Raw genomic sequence first — 14,654 nt, forward strand, 5'->3', positions numbered from 1 at the left:
CCGTCGGTGATAGCGCCAGTGTCTGTTTGCTTCCATGGCAAAGTTGTAAATTAGAATTATGCCTCAATAGAGTGTACAGGAAGCTGCTTCGACTATGCGAAAGCTCATTTTCAACGATTGGAAAAATACTTGGCAGCTTCTTATATTTCGGGCGGCGGGCAGCAAATTGTGCACAAATGTGAATTATGAAGGAAATTTAAGAAATAGCTGTCATTTGTGAGACTGCTGTCTCTCTATGGAAAAGGTGATTCACTGCTTGCTGTTAACATTTCAATGTTACAGCACTTTCCAGGGGGTTGAGAGGTTTGGTGGGAAAACCGCATTAGGAATCGCAACGGCAGATAAGAGAGACCCTAACCCTACGCGGGACGTCCATCTCAATCATTCAAACCTCTCACCAACCTGCACACGAACACAGTCTGCAAGGCTTTACCTTCCCTGGCAACATGTGTTTAAAGCAGCCCTGATTAGCACGCCACGCCCGTCCGCTCCGTGCATGTCAAGCATTGCAAAGAAAGTGATTTGTGGATGTGCATATATTATTTATGGTAAAGATAAAGAGATGAATAGAGATGAAGTGAGAGGGAGCGATAATGCTTATCCACAGGAGATGGGTTTGCCTGTGTGCAAACTGTATGCATATTTTACAAAAGAGAATACCAACATTAATAACTACTCTCTCGGAGACATATTCTATATCAGAGCAGCTAACGGTCCTTAAATGGCAGACGAGATGTTGGATCAAAGGGATCCACCTGCGGTGCATTAACCAACGGTGGGATTAGGTAATGCACCTCCAATTTACCCCCGTCGCGGCTTAGAGTCACCCACACAAACATGTCACAGGGACTTTGGTATGCCGAGCAACACTTTTGACAACCTTCAAATACTCTTCGTCTATCTTTCCCTTCCTCGGTGTTCTTCTGTGTTTAAAGTCACTGCGAAGCTGCTTATTGCCAACAAACAGTGATTAGTGCTCCAGCCAGCTAAAGCTGTTATATATTTGCAGGTATAAACACTCATTAGCACGATGATCTTTTCCTCTGATGCACAGGAAACGATCACTTCCTGGTTTGTTAAGAGTAAACAGGACGATATCTCATGTTGTTATTACTGGCCATCATGGCTGAGCAGTTGTAGAGAAAAGCCCCGACGACAGAAACTTCACAAAGACTAAGTCCAGGAACAACACGCCTTGTGCTGGTTTAACTGGCAGGAGTTCTCCGGGACCTCACAGAGCTCATATTAGCACACTTAATCACAGATCATCACAAACTTGTGTGAATTCAAACGGGACTTGAGAGCTCATTTTGTCTAATGTAGCCTGGTTAAATCAATAGTTCACTCCAGGAATTAATGAGATGAAAGAAACACTCAAATATAAGTTACAAAGGACTCGGGAGGTCGGGAAGAAAGGAAGTAAAGGAGAAGATGGGAACATCTTAACACTGTGATTATATTTTCAATCGTACAGCATTGAGTTTGTATTTTGTTTGGGTTATAAATAAAGTTGCTTAAAAAAAGTCGGATGCTCTCGTCTTTTCTTACATCGAGGTCAAGGACAAGAGGTTAGGAAAAGACATAGGACGCAGCTTAAAAGAGGAAGGGAGCAAGGGTTTAAGGAAAGGGAACGAGGAGAGCACAGCGACAGCAGTAATCCATCAGGAATCATCTCGCAGTATGACAACAAGGCTTTGAGATGGATGAGAGCGGAACGGACGGCTCTAATTGGCTTGCATCCCTGTCGGATTTCTTCAGCGCAGCACACAGAGAAGTGGGGGGGAAGAAGATACATCGTGTTGTATGTGGATTTGTAAACAGCGGATCAAAAACGCCCGGCTTTCATGTCTCCTTAAATTGCTGCGGGGTGGGGGGGGGGGGGGGGTCGCGCTGTCACAGTGGGACGCGTGCTGAGAGCGACAGCTGAACATTGATCCTGACTGACTGAGTGAGTGACCGGACGGGACGCGGGGACGGACGGGACGTGTCAGCGCCCAGCGGGGCTGGCGGGGCAGTGACACACCTAGTGATTGGTCGCACGCGCTCGAGATGCACATGGAGTTGGAATAAACACTTGATGACACAAGAGGATGTTAGTCACACCCCTGACCTCCTGATTTACTCATGTTGGTTAAAACTATAATATGTCTAATCCTCACATAAGCTGCCAGCATCAACTTCTAAAGGAGAAACTTGTGAAGAGATGTGGCAGGGAGCACAGGGAAGTGCAGCCTTTACTTTTTAGATCATAATATTGTTGGCAAAGGTTGTATTAAAACGAGAGAGTGTAATGTAAATGTCCTTGTTCGATAAAGACATCTGAAACCTTTGACCAGGTTAGCCTCTTTGTTCTACAGGAGTGAGCGGATGTCAGGGAACAGCAGCGCAGAGTTCCAGTGTTAGTCTTTCTGCGGCGTGTCAGTGGCACAGCCCCCGAGGCTACGTTACAGGCGAAGGCTTCACCGCCGTCTGCTGAATACAGACAAGACAGGCAGTCAACCTCTGCTGAGGAAGGTCTGAAGGGCACAGCCGTGTGTCGTGGCTTATTTAGCAATCGGGGTGACAGGATGCGAACGGGGCTTTAAAAGCCCGGTGAGGAAAAGGAGGAGAAGCCACATCTGACGGCGTCTCGTGCGCGTGCAGAGCGAGACAACAGCTGAACCGACGTGCACATCATAGGGTTTCAATCGCATCATTTTCATCCGCCGTTAGTCATGGAACTCTATTAAAATATCATTTTCTCGAAGCATTTCCTTGAACGTTCATCCCGATAATTAACGAGCATTTTGTCACCATCGTCTCACAATGTGGAAAGTGTGTACGAAAGAATATTTAAAATAATCCAGTTTAGTGCTGAACTGCTCTGAATTACAGCTGCACAACAATACAAACGTCTTAATTACACTTCGCTTTGCTTTGTAAAAACAAAACTTGATTATATCGTCAAGATACAATTCCACTAAAAGTCAATAGATATTGAATATACTCTGAACTGTGAGCACAATTTCCACAAAACACTACAGCACCCTGATTAGGCCAATTTGTAACAGCTGGAATACGTGAAGCAAAGACTAAACAGTATGGATGTCGGCGTCTTTGACCTTTTATCATCCTCATTTTTAACCTTTATTTGAAGCGCTTTCTTGACGACGGCAGTTAAAAACAACGACAGACTCTCAGCAGGAAACACCGACTGTAGAGGAAATGATCATATAAAGAAGATCACATATGGATTCAGCAAAAACAAAACCCACAAATGTTGCCACAACAAATGTGATCTCCAGAGGTCACCTTACACCCAGCTGTTTGCAATACACTGCTGCCAAAATCAGCTTGTTCTTCAAATACCGGCGCAGCTAAACTAAATATTTATTGCCGCTGAAAGGACAGGGCCGACTTCCAACGTTTGTTTTGCAGAGCTGCCGCTGCGCACGCTTCCATTGCAGAGGTAAATTGAGGTCGTATGTTTATAATTTGCCCTTTTCCTAATGCTGCCATTGGAGTAAAATAACATTTGAGAGCCGCAATTAGATTGAACCGTGCAATACTCCGGCTAATTAAGTCATATTTCAAGTTCAATAACGATCAAGCCGGCCAGATAAAGGCCAGTGAGAGAAAGGCGAGTGTGTGGAGCAACAATCTGGGAGCCTTTTATACGAGACTCTGCTCTATTGTTTAGTTAGAAAAGCACTCAGACGCAGGGCTGGGATGAGCAGTGGGCTGCGTTTGAGTGTTTCTGACTATTGTTGCCAATTCAAAAAGGATGACCGTGCAAACAAGAACAAGCAGAAGGTGTGTGTGTGTAACTACCAGCATTCATATTTGTGTCAAAAAGTCTAGAGAGGTTATAAAAAGGCAGGTTTTAAATAATAATCAACATAATATCCGGTTGCATTTTCTCCAACGTTGAGAGAAATGCTGCATTATTCATACACTACAGTCCAGTGCACTTGCAGAGCAGCTGCCGCTCCTACAATGAAGTTTCACATTTTTTGCTGTAAGACTCACGCTTTACTGCCTTTACTGGCATCTGACATGATCATCGTCTTTGATGTGAAAACTTTGGCAGAGCAAAAGAAACGGAAAGTTTGCATCTCAATCTTAAAAGCTCTGCAGCTTCTCTCCCTTTACCCGTCACTGTTAGGTTTACAGTGAGGTCAGTTCAGCGTCTTCAAATAAAGACGGCAAGTTAGTGACCCTTTCACAATAAGAGTATGTCTGACCCAAAGAGGACTCATAAAGAGGGCGATGGAAAGAGACTATAAGAAGAAAGAAATCCCAGTTCCAACATGTACACCTGAGAAATGAGGGGAAACAACAGGAAGTGGTTCGGCTTGTGGAGTATAGATGCAGAGATTACCTTCCAGACATCCACACAATCTGTCACACAGCTAGCAGTGTCAGCTCCTACATATTCCGCTGCGGCGAAGCAGCAGAAGCTTGATGTGTGTAATAAATTGAACGTTTTTACGATGAAGTAAAGTACATTTTATTGGGGAAAGGAAGACTTTTCGGCGGGTTTGCGCTCAACTACAACCTCCCTTGACACGCGCTCCTGTGAGTAACTCAGCTCCTCTGTGTGCGTCCTTCATCTTGCCCTTCTCCTCTCTGCCCTACTCTCCACTAGCAGCCTAACCATGTGAACATCTCTTCCATTACTGCCCTTGACACTGTGGCCGATTGGATTCTTATCTGCCATCGGTAGGCCAACGCTCAGCCTGCGCTATCTCTCGCCACAGCCTAATTGAATCTCAAGTGTTGGAAGTGCAGTGATACACTGACCACATCGTGTCACTGCCAATAGATAAGGACTTCCCGTTGGAGGATTGGACCTCCACAATCACGATGGGGACACGTTGATAAAGGGGTGACAAGCTGCTTGGGTTGGGACTGTGTCGGTGGGACTTTACTTGGATTGAGAGATAATGGATACCCTCCATTACAGCGAAGGTTGTGTTCGTATCCAATAATCCAATATCCCATAATCCTGCTGGGCTCAGTGGGCAATTTGTTGAAACGTAACCAGGGGGAAAGTAGGGCAGCTGTTTTCCGTCGATTTCTACATAAATCCTGAAATCGAGCGTTTACAGGAGGGATTTTATTTCCTTCTCTGAGCCCGACCCTGAACATATGGAAGTTAAACAACCAAAAGTGCCAGTTCCCAAAAATAAAAGTGATCACGCTCACACGTTTCTTGTTATCAGGTGACCTTTTCAATTTAGAGAATTGAGTTACTGTCAATTTATCATCAACTAACCAAAGGGTGTTGACGCTACAAAGGTTTAGAATAAAGAAACCCCACGTCTGTTGTTTAAATGTATGACTCGTGACTTTAAAGTATATTCCTACCTCAAGAGGCCAAATCCTTTCTTTTTGGTCTTCTTCTCCGGCTCATCCACAGAAACGTCAGTCTTCTTCCCTTTGCTCTTTTTCTCTTTCTTCTTCCCTTTGGTTTTCTTCTTCTTCTTTCCGTCTTCTGCGTCCAGGCCGTGGCGAGAGGAGCTGCTGACGGGAGTCTCGTGGCCGGAGCTCTGCTCCGACAGGTCGTCGTCTGAGGGGAAAGCGATATACGCACAGACTGGAATACACACTCATAGATGCAGCTGCATGTATAACATTTTGTTCAGTATGCATGTACGTTTCAGTGTGCTAGTTAGTCCTCTAATAGGCAGCATTTCTCCCAGTGCAGGGGGGCTGGCCAGAGGCACGTCTCTCCACCTGGATGTGCCAAGCCAAGGACACCATAAGAGATTCTCATGTAGAGTTTAAAGTATAAGAGCACCTGCTAAAAACAGAAATAGAGTCAGACCTCTAATACAAATGCAGACATTTTTCATGTCAGCTAACACGCAGGATCATTTCCTCAGTTATCACACACGACGTCCAACATGTCTGTGGGTTCACAAGGTAGAGAAGTAAATTTTTTTAATAATATGCTGCTGTAAGATATAAAGTTGCTCTTCCTAAATTGCTGAGTGGATAAAATCATGTAGCATTTCATTACGGTACTTAGTCTAAGCAGTGTCCCTTGGCAGGCCTCTGGCTCTTCTCGAGTGCCAGTGTGTTATAAAGCCTAAGGGATGTGCATTGGCAGTGTAGGGTCTTATTAAAAATGGAAAATAATCCCAGGAAATAATCTTATATTATAGGAACAGAGACAGTCCTACATTAAGAATGAACATTACTTTAAGCTGTCTTGTGTCTCTTTCTTGTCATCAGTACAATAAACAGTAAAATGTTAATGAAAAGTCTTACCATCCTCAGAAGGTCCATCGTACGACTTGTCGATGGCGTTGCGGAAGCTCTGGTTGGCTCCCCTGCCCCGGACAATGTGCGGCCGCGGGCGGTGAAAGGGCACCTGGGCCCTGCTGCGGCTCTGCTTGGCCTCCGACACGGCCGTCTGGAGACTCTCGAGCGAGCTGGACTTCCAGAGGCCCAGGGTCGGGCCCAGCGCTCCGCCCGCTGATGGCTCTGAGAAGCAGAAAGAGACGAGAGAGGACGAGAGAGGACGGGAGGGCCTGTGAGCGATGACGTGGACGATTGTATTGGCAGCAGATACAGATACTTTATCTTATGTAAACACGCGGGGGGGAAAAGAGCATTGAATACTGCAAATAAAAGTTCTGAAACTATAAAAATAAAACCTGTGAAAACAAATACAAACACTTTAAGGCAGAAGGTCAAACTAAGCAGGATTAAAGAGAACAATCTGATGGAGTCTTGACTGGATCAGAATGACAGACCTTTCCCAATTGCCATTTACTCTAAACTATATTAATAAAGAATATATAAAAGCTGGTGATATCTTGCCTTTATCAGCCTTATAAGACCACCTGAGTGTAACCTGATGGATATGGCCTTTTGGAATGAAGCTCAAAAAAGTTAAAATCCAGAAATATAATGTTATGAAGATGAAATGTGGAGAGAGAGAGAGAGAAAGAGAAAGAGAGAAAGAGAGAGAGAGAGAGAGAGAGAGAAAGAGAGAGAGAAAGAGAGAGAGAGAGAGAGAGAGAGAGAGAGAGAGAGAGAGAGACAGACAGACAGACAGACAGACAGACAGACAGACAGACAGACAGAGAGTTAGAGGTAAGAGGGTGAAACCAGGTTTGACAGATATGAGGGGAAAGTCAAGAGTCTATAGGAGCAACATAAAGGAGGGGGGTTAAGTAAGGATGAATGAGGCGGAGTGGTACAGGGACAGGTGAGGAGCGGTACTACGGGAACTGACAGGCTCATGCATAAGCAAAAGAGAGGGGGAATAAATGAACTGCCATCATACTGTACTCGGGTATGGCCTCCAAGTCGAGACGGGAAGAAAGGGGAGACGGAGGAGCAGGAAAGTGATGAAGGCCACAGCTGATTCAGCAGGGAGTCGGAGAGAAGGGGAGGAGGCGCCGGGGAAGGAAAGTGAAGATTTGAGGAAGATTTGAGGAAAATGCAGAGCTGTGGGGGAAAAACACTGAGAGAAAACGAGACAAAGGAGAAGAGAGAGTAAATGTCACGCCAAAGTGGGACCCGCCCTCACGCCGCTCTGTGAGAAACCGGTGACCAACAGTGAAACCCATCCCAGTCGTGTATCACAACGAAACAGTGGCAAGCGCTCTTCGAAGAAGTTACCGACGGGCTGCGAGAGTTTTTCCGGCATCCTGTAGGGATGACTTCCTCGCACCGTGGCACTCCCTGCTTAAGACGTCATTTCAGAGGCTTCAAAGCTTCCGAAGTAGAACGGGAATAAAAGAGGGAAGTGAAACTGAAGCGGCGGTAGAGTCTAAAGAAGGAAAGGGGGGGGGGGGGGGGGGGAGTAAGCGGAGCATTGCTGCCTTTTAAGTCCTAAATTGACTTTCTGAGAGGAAGTGGGATTTATGGGGAATAAGGGGTTATAAATAGAGAGGGGGGGAGCGCTCAGGAATAAAACGCTCAATTTGAGAGGCAGGATTTGTGTCACAAATGTAATTACGGCTGTCCAGCTCGCAGCCTGATAGAATTAAGCTCCTTGCCAGCACACTGCTGCACTATACACAGACAAAATGTGTGTCTAAAAGCGTGGGCACGCGTATGTGTGTGTGTGTGTGTGTGTGTGTGTGTGTGTGTACTACAAAATGGGAGAATTTTTGGTCCAATAAAAAATAAATAAAAATAAAGTCATGATGCTGCCTGTATGAGATAGTGGCGTGTGTGTCCTTGACCGCTTTAGATGAAACGGGAAGAAATATGATCACTTTTGCTAGTTTGCGTGGGGGCTCTGAGTGTGGGGGCTTTGAGCGCACTCATTCCATGCATGTCAGGCGGATGAGGCTGGAGGTAAATGAATAATGAGCGTTTAATAGGATGGATGAGCGAGGGAGAGGTGGCTATCATCGCCAGCTCGATCCAATGGAGGGTGAAATCAGCGTTTATCACATATCGCTGCCCGCTGTGCCAGCAGATGCTCTCGCCGATCCGTTCGCATCACGTCCGCCTGATTGCCACTGATTCAAGCTGGTGCACATATTTGACAAACAGCCTAACAGCCAAACATGGCAATGCCCTTCACAGCTGTAACACTCCTAAATTAAAGATCAAGCCTCTTCACTTTCCGTTTGGTGGGGAAGTCCAGTGTTTCAGGAAGACAATGTTTGGAGAGTCCAGTGTTGAGGAACATCAAGGAAAACTTTCAAGTGATAATCAACTGTGTATAAAACAATACTTATTCGACTTTTGATAGACAAGCGACTTCTGTAAGAACATCCTTAATGCCAAACATGTTTTACTGAAAACAACGAACCTGCCAATTACCTTTTTAAAATGCTGCTTGCATTTCACACTAAACCCACAAACATCCACTCAGAAGCCCACACCTGTTGTGCATACTGTAGATGTATGCACAACAGTGTGCACATGCCAACATCCACACACACACACACACACACACACACACATTTCAGTGTGCTATGTACAGTATATTGTGACTTTAGTACAGGCTGTGGTGTCAGCACAGCAGTGAAGTCTTTGCCTACAACCTAGCCGTGGGTCCTGCTGTGCTGACAGGCCCTGCGAGGAGGAACACTGCTCCATGATGCCGCTTTGTACTTTAAAAGTGAGTGTGACACACCTGCAACCTGTGAGCGGCACTCTCATACAACTCATTCTCTGGTTTTATATCACGGGGGGGGTCAAAACTTATATTTAAAATAATTGCGGTCCACACAACTTTAATTATCTCACACAATGAACACAAGTAGAAATTAACTTGGAAATTGAAATTGGATTTTGCCTTAAAAAGTTAAACAAAACCAATTGTCAATATAGTTGGCGATTAATTTATCCAATCAGCTTGTCTTCTTTATAATAAATGTGACGTTGTTGTTCCAGTCAAAACATGCAAACAAGCCCACACGCTTACACACATGCCAGATTAAACCCCGGCACACTGCAGCACCCTCCCGCAGTGTCTCAGCGGGGTCTTAACACTCACCTATCAACTGGACTACAATGAGCTCCACAGCCAGCAGCGCTGGCTGAAAGGTTGCCACGGTTACAAGAAAGTGCCCCCTCCATCAAAACCGCTGGGGGGTGGGCGGGACGGAGGTGACGGTGAGTTGCCAAGGAGACACTTTAGCCAACAGTGAAAAGGGGCTTGTTTGCTCCTGGCCCAGAGAATCACCACAGTGCTCACACATCGCAGAACCACACACACGTTTCCATCTATATCCAATCTGAGGACGGGCCAATAAAACAGGCTCTGACCTGCACTCTGCCATAAAAACACACATCTCACACACACACACACACCTGTGAAAAGAAAGCCGGCTCGAAGTGTCACCCTGTTCAAAGGAGGTTATTTATTTATTATTGTTACAAGGGACAGAATAACCTCTTCCTGTGTCACACCGGTTCAATAAAAGTGCAAGAGGAGCCTTAAGGATCTTGAATTACAATAGCCATTAACAAATCTCATCTCCATAAATGTTTATGAATGGATTTAAGTTCTTTAAACTACGCGGAGAAACGGACATAAAGACCTCTCATGGCGCTCACGACCGGAGATTAAATGTACTGAATACAGACCATTAAAGCTTTATTGGAGCAAAAACAATGATGACATGCGAGACGTCTAAAGAGTGGCAGGACGCAGATGTAGGCATTATTCTACTGAAGATGTTAATATTTCAGAATGGATAAGAATGTGTAGTTTCATTTTTGCTGTGGTAGTTTTTAAACCCAGGAATAAACAGGATCAGTTCATTGTTGATTTAGTTTTTCTTCATGGGTCGCCTCTCATCCTTTGAATAGTGTATAATGTTTCGTCACAGAACGTCATCGATGCTCCGTCTTCATCGTCGAAATGTTTTCTCATCATACGACAAACTTGACTTCAAACCAAATCACTTCAGACAACTGTATAGCCGGTAAAAGCAAATCCAATTCATGTTATGGCCAATCAAAACTCCACTCCAATTAAAGACCTGTCCGATCATTAGGCATCCCTCCATCTCTACGTGAATGCACTCAGCTATATCAGAGGCTGAAGCTGGGTGGAGGCGCTGCTCTGGCAGTAATTGGGTTTCGCTGTTTGGATGTATGAGAGAATGGGGGACATATGGGCGGTATGTATTCAGCCTCAGACTAGATGAATGGCTTTAATAACTGGAGAGGACTTAAAAGGCCATTTCATAATTACTGCTTACCTCTACTGGATTACAGCAGCGCAGGGGGTTGGCAGAGTATGGATGAGGCTTGGAGCGCACTGCGCCGAGCGGGACATGAGCCATTTGTACACGTGTGACGGATGAAAAGTGCTGGTGCATTGAGGGAGAACTGTGGAGTCATACATTCACAGACACACCTGCAAAACAATCTGCACGTGAATCTTACCGTCAGGGTCTCGAGGTCTTTATGGGGAGAACATTTTAGACTTGAAACTGACTTTTGGACTATTACTCGACCCATATATGCATCATTTTAGACCGGATATGTCAGGGACATGAGGAAAATAAGACCTAATAGAGGCTCCACCACTTGATGAGCAGCCACTCACACACACTTTCACTACACCTTGTTGCCTAGAGGTCTAAGATGTTGACCATGTAAAAAGAGCAGAACAGAAAAACACTTAGAGATGATCCTTACAGATGATAAATCAATTTGAATCTACACAACAAATCCACAACGACACGCCAGATGCAGAGAACGGATGGAGGGAGGGAGGGAGGGAGGGAAAGAGCTCAGGAGCGAGTGACAGCGAGAGGCAGAGTTACACAGCACCCAAACAGAGCGTGTGAAAACAAAGCAGAGGCTTCAGCGCTGGCAGGACGTCGGCTGGTTTTAAAAAGTCTCATTGTGCGGAGAGAGAAACGACGGGGACTAAAGGGCGCGCGGAGAGACGGCTCTGACGTCTGCGCTGCAGGGTTAGCCGTTAGCTCGGACAACGGATGTGTTCAAATGATCATCAGAAAACACACATGGAGGGAAAATAACCACATTACAGCAACATGAGGGCTGAGATGCAGTATTGCAGTTGTGTGTGTGTGTGTGTGTATGTGTGTGTGTGTGTGTGTTGTGTGTGTGATGGATGAGCTCCCAGGTGTGTTGTAACAGGGCAGCTTGCTGCCAGGGGAGATGTTAGACTCTAAGGGAGAAAAATGGGGGGGATGAATGAAGGGATATCTTTCCATTACTCTCCTGGCGGTCTGCAGGGTGTTCACACACATATACACTCACACACACTTTCACAAAACATACAGAGGCACTAAAAGGCTGTTCTGACTTGGTGGAGGAAACTCTGAGACTGGAGCATGTTCACCATAATCACATAAGGCTGGAACAGATACAGCTGCAGAGGATGGAGAGAGAAAGAGAGAGAGGAGCGAAGATAACGGAGAGTGAGTGAATAAAAAGGGATCAGCCTGTTGAGAGAAAGAGAATGAAAGTGATCATAAAGAGAGAATGGGATGTAGGAGAGAAGGAGGGAGAGGGGGAAGAAGAATGAGAGATGAAGGTTTGGGATTGCGAGGATACTAAAAATGGGGGATGAGCTGGCGACAAAGAGCAGGAGACGGAGAGAATAATCAAGAGAGAAGCGAACGGGAAGAAGCGGAAAAGCATGAGAGCGCTGGCAAAGATGAAAGGCAAAAAAAAAAAAACTAAAAGCTCTATTGAAGATGGAGACTCTTAAGACGAGAGAGAGAGAGAGAGAGAGAGAGATAGAGAGAGAGGAGAGAGAGAGAGAGGAGAGAGAGAGAACTGACAGTGTGAGTAAGTGACAGAGAGAAGGATGGAGATAGGAGAGAGAGAGAGAGAGAGAGAGAGAGAGGGACAGTGTGAGTAAGTGACAGAGAGAAGGATGGAGAGAGAGAGAGAGAGAGAGAGAGAGAGAGAGAGAGAGAGAGAGAGAGAGGGACAGTGTGAGTAAGTGACAGAGAGAAGGATGGCGAGAGAGAGTTAGAGGAGTGAAGCGCTCCTCGCAGCGGCTCTAGCCAGAGAGAAAAAGGGTTTTAGCCAGATTAAAGAAGCCATGCAGGCCTCTTAAGACCATCCGCCTAATGAAATATGTCAAAGCTCATAAAGAAACACTGAGGCCATTTAGGAGGGAGGGAGGGGCGGGGTGTAGCTCTGGAAGCTTGGCAAATACACTGCGTCAGCAAAAATGAAAAACACGCAAAAGCCCTGTCAATACACATTAGCTAAGACGTCAAAGGGGCAGGAGATGAAAAAAAAGAAGAAAGGAATGCTGCGGCAGAGGAATGGATTTATATATCATAAGGGTTATAAGGGTTAAGGCTGATCAGAAATGCCAAGAAAATCATACCATGGAGGAGGAGGTGGGAGGGGGGGGGGGGGGGGGGCGAAGCCACTTGTGTGAATGCTGAGTGTGGGGGGGATTTGAGGTCACCAACGATGCTCGGGCCATTTGTATTCCACAGGCAACAGGCTTAGTTGGCTTGTTGCAGGTGGATTTAAGAGATCGGTGTACGCGAGTGCGAGTGCGAGGGCGAGTGCGAGTGCGTGTGCGTGTGCGTGAGACACAGAGGCAGAGAGCCTGTCTCCCAACATCAGGACTAAAATGCTGCTCATGATCCTTCTCTTATATTAGCCTTGTTGCCGTATCAAAATACAGTGGGAGCTCTAAATGACACGCTGCTGAACTCCACAATTAAAGTCACGACTCCTGCAGCCCGACCTGCCAGCAACACTCTGATTTATATGTGTACTGGAGATGGCCAGAACAAAACCACACGACGTTGGCTACTGAGAAGCCATGCTGGAGCAGTTATATCTGGCTCAGTGGGAATGCATTGATGCCCTATCTGCTCCTTTCGCAGCACACACTGCTCCTACATACAGCCCTGGAACTGTGTGCACAAGCTATAATAACTTTTGACCAATTTCTTCGTTCTTTATCTTTGGTGTGAGCACTGCTTGGTTACATTTGTGTCCATTTCCAGCCTTCCCTACTGGCTTTGCTGTATTTATTATATCTCACAATTGAATAAAAAAAGGAACGCTGTGATCTCTGGTGCGACGCTCGATTTGCTGCAGTGGGTTCCACTGTGACGTATTGTTTTACGAATTACACAAGTGGACACATTTTAAAGCCCTTTACAATCATTTTTACAGTTTTATTCAGATGTGACTTTTACAATTCATGCAAGATATTTGGCACCTGATGCAATGGAGCGACATCGAGGAAGAAGAGTGATGTCACGGGCTGATATTAAAACTTATTTCGCTTTTCAAGCCCTAATGACAGATCACTGTGAGCAAACTGTCCTGTTTTATAATATATGACAAGCATGGAACGATAATTGGGATTTAATTCCCATCTGCTCACATGTATGTAAACTGGATATTTACAGGCAAACCAGACGGGGATTTAATCTCTCTGTGTATTTACCCTTCAATTCATGTGTTATAAGTTGTATAGAAAAGTTGTGACGTTGGACATATTCCATAGTGACTTATATAGACATATTTGCATACTGAGGTCTGAGACGGCTAATTCCAACAGTTGTCCCCGCAGTCAGAAATATAAAGCGCTTCAATTCTCAGGAGTGAATTACACATAGTTTGAACCACTACGGTGTAATGGCACTCAGTAAAACTGTATTTTACCTTTAACTAGACTTTTCTCGAATAAAACAAGGTGGAAGTGAGTGAGGAGGAATAACCGAAGCACAAGACATTGTAATGCTATACGGCCGCTGTCAGCCGGGTGAGGATTGAGCACTGTGGGCCTGCTGACCTGGACGGCTATAAAGCAGCGAGAGCTCAGACACTAAGTGCTTCACAACTCAACTTTGTCAGCCGGGGAGTGAAGGGAGGGGGAGGCAAAATGAGAACGAGGAAATAAAGAAAATGTTTGAGAAAAGCTAAAGAAATGCAGAGGAAATGAAGAATCTTCACGCAGAAGGTCAATTTTAGAGAAATGGGGCAGATTGCTGGGACAGAAGCGTCTTTCTGTGAGAGTACGGATGTTTTTAGATTATATACAACACTCACCATTCCTCTGCCCGACCAGTGATCCCATGTTGCTCTCATCAGCCACTAAAAAAAGCAGACAAAATCACAGTTAATAGCTCATATTATTGCAAACTAGAATAGAGAGCAGCTTTGTGCTGCTTTGTAAATGGTTATATTGGTATCTACTGGTGCTGGCACACGCTGTAAACGACTCC

General features: G+C 45.4%; 1 protein-coding gene across 2 annotated transcripts in view; it reads right to left on the reverse strand.

Moving 5' to 3' along the window:
• The window catches only part of pard3ba (par-3 family cell polarity regulator beta a), a 142,496-nt gene that overhangs the window by 43,248 nt on the left and 84,594 nt on the right, over positions 1 to 14,654 (reverse strand). For both annotated transcript variants that reach the window (XM_029449327.1, XM_029449318.1), the window contains 3 exons: positions 14,479 to 14,523; positions 6,256 to 6,471; positions 5,350 to 5,551 (listed from right to left, as the gene is read on the reverse strand). In XM_029449327.1, coding sequence (XP_029305187.1) covers positions 5,350 to 5,551; positions 6,256 to 6,471; positions 14,479 to 14,523 — 463 coding nt within the window. The remainder of the gene's footprint in view (positions 1 to 5,349; positions 5,552 to 6,255; positions 6,472 to 14,478; positions 14,524 to 14,654) is intronic.

This window comes from Cottoperca gobio, chromosome 2, assembly GCF_900634415.1.
Source record: "Cottoperca gobio chromosome 2, fCotGob3.1, whole genome shotgun sequence".
Taxonomy (NCBI): Eukaryota; Metazoa; Chordata; class Actinopteri; order Perciformes; family Bovichtidae; genus Cottoperca; species Cottoperca gobio.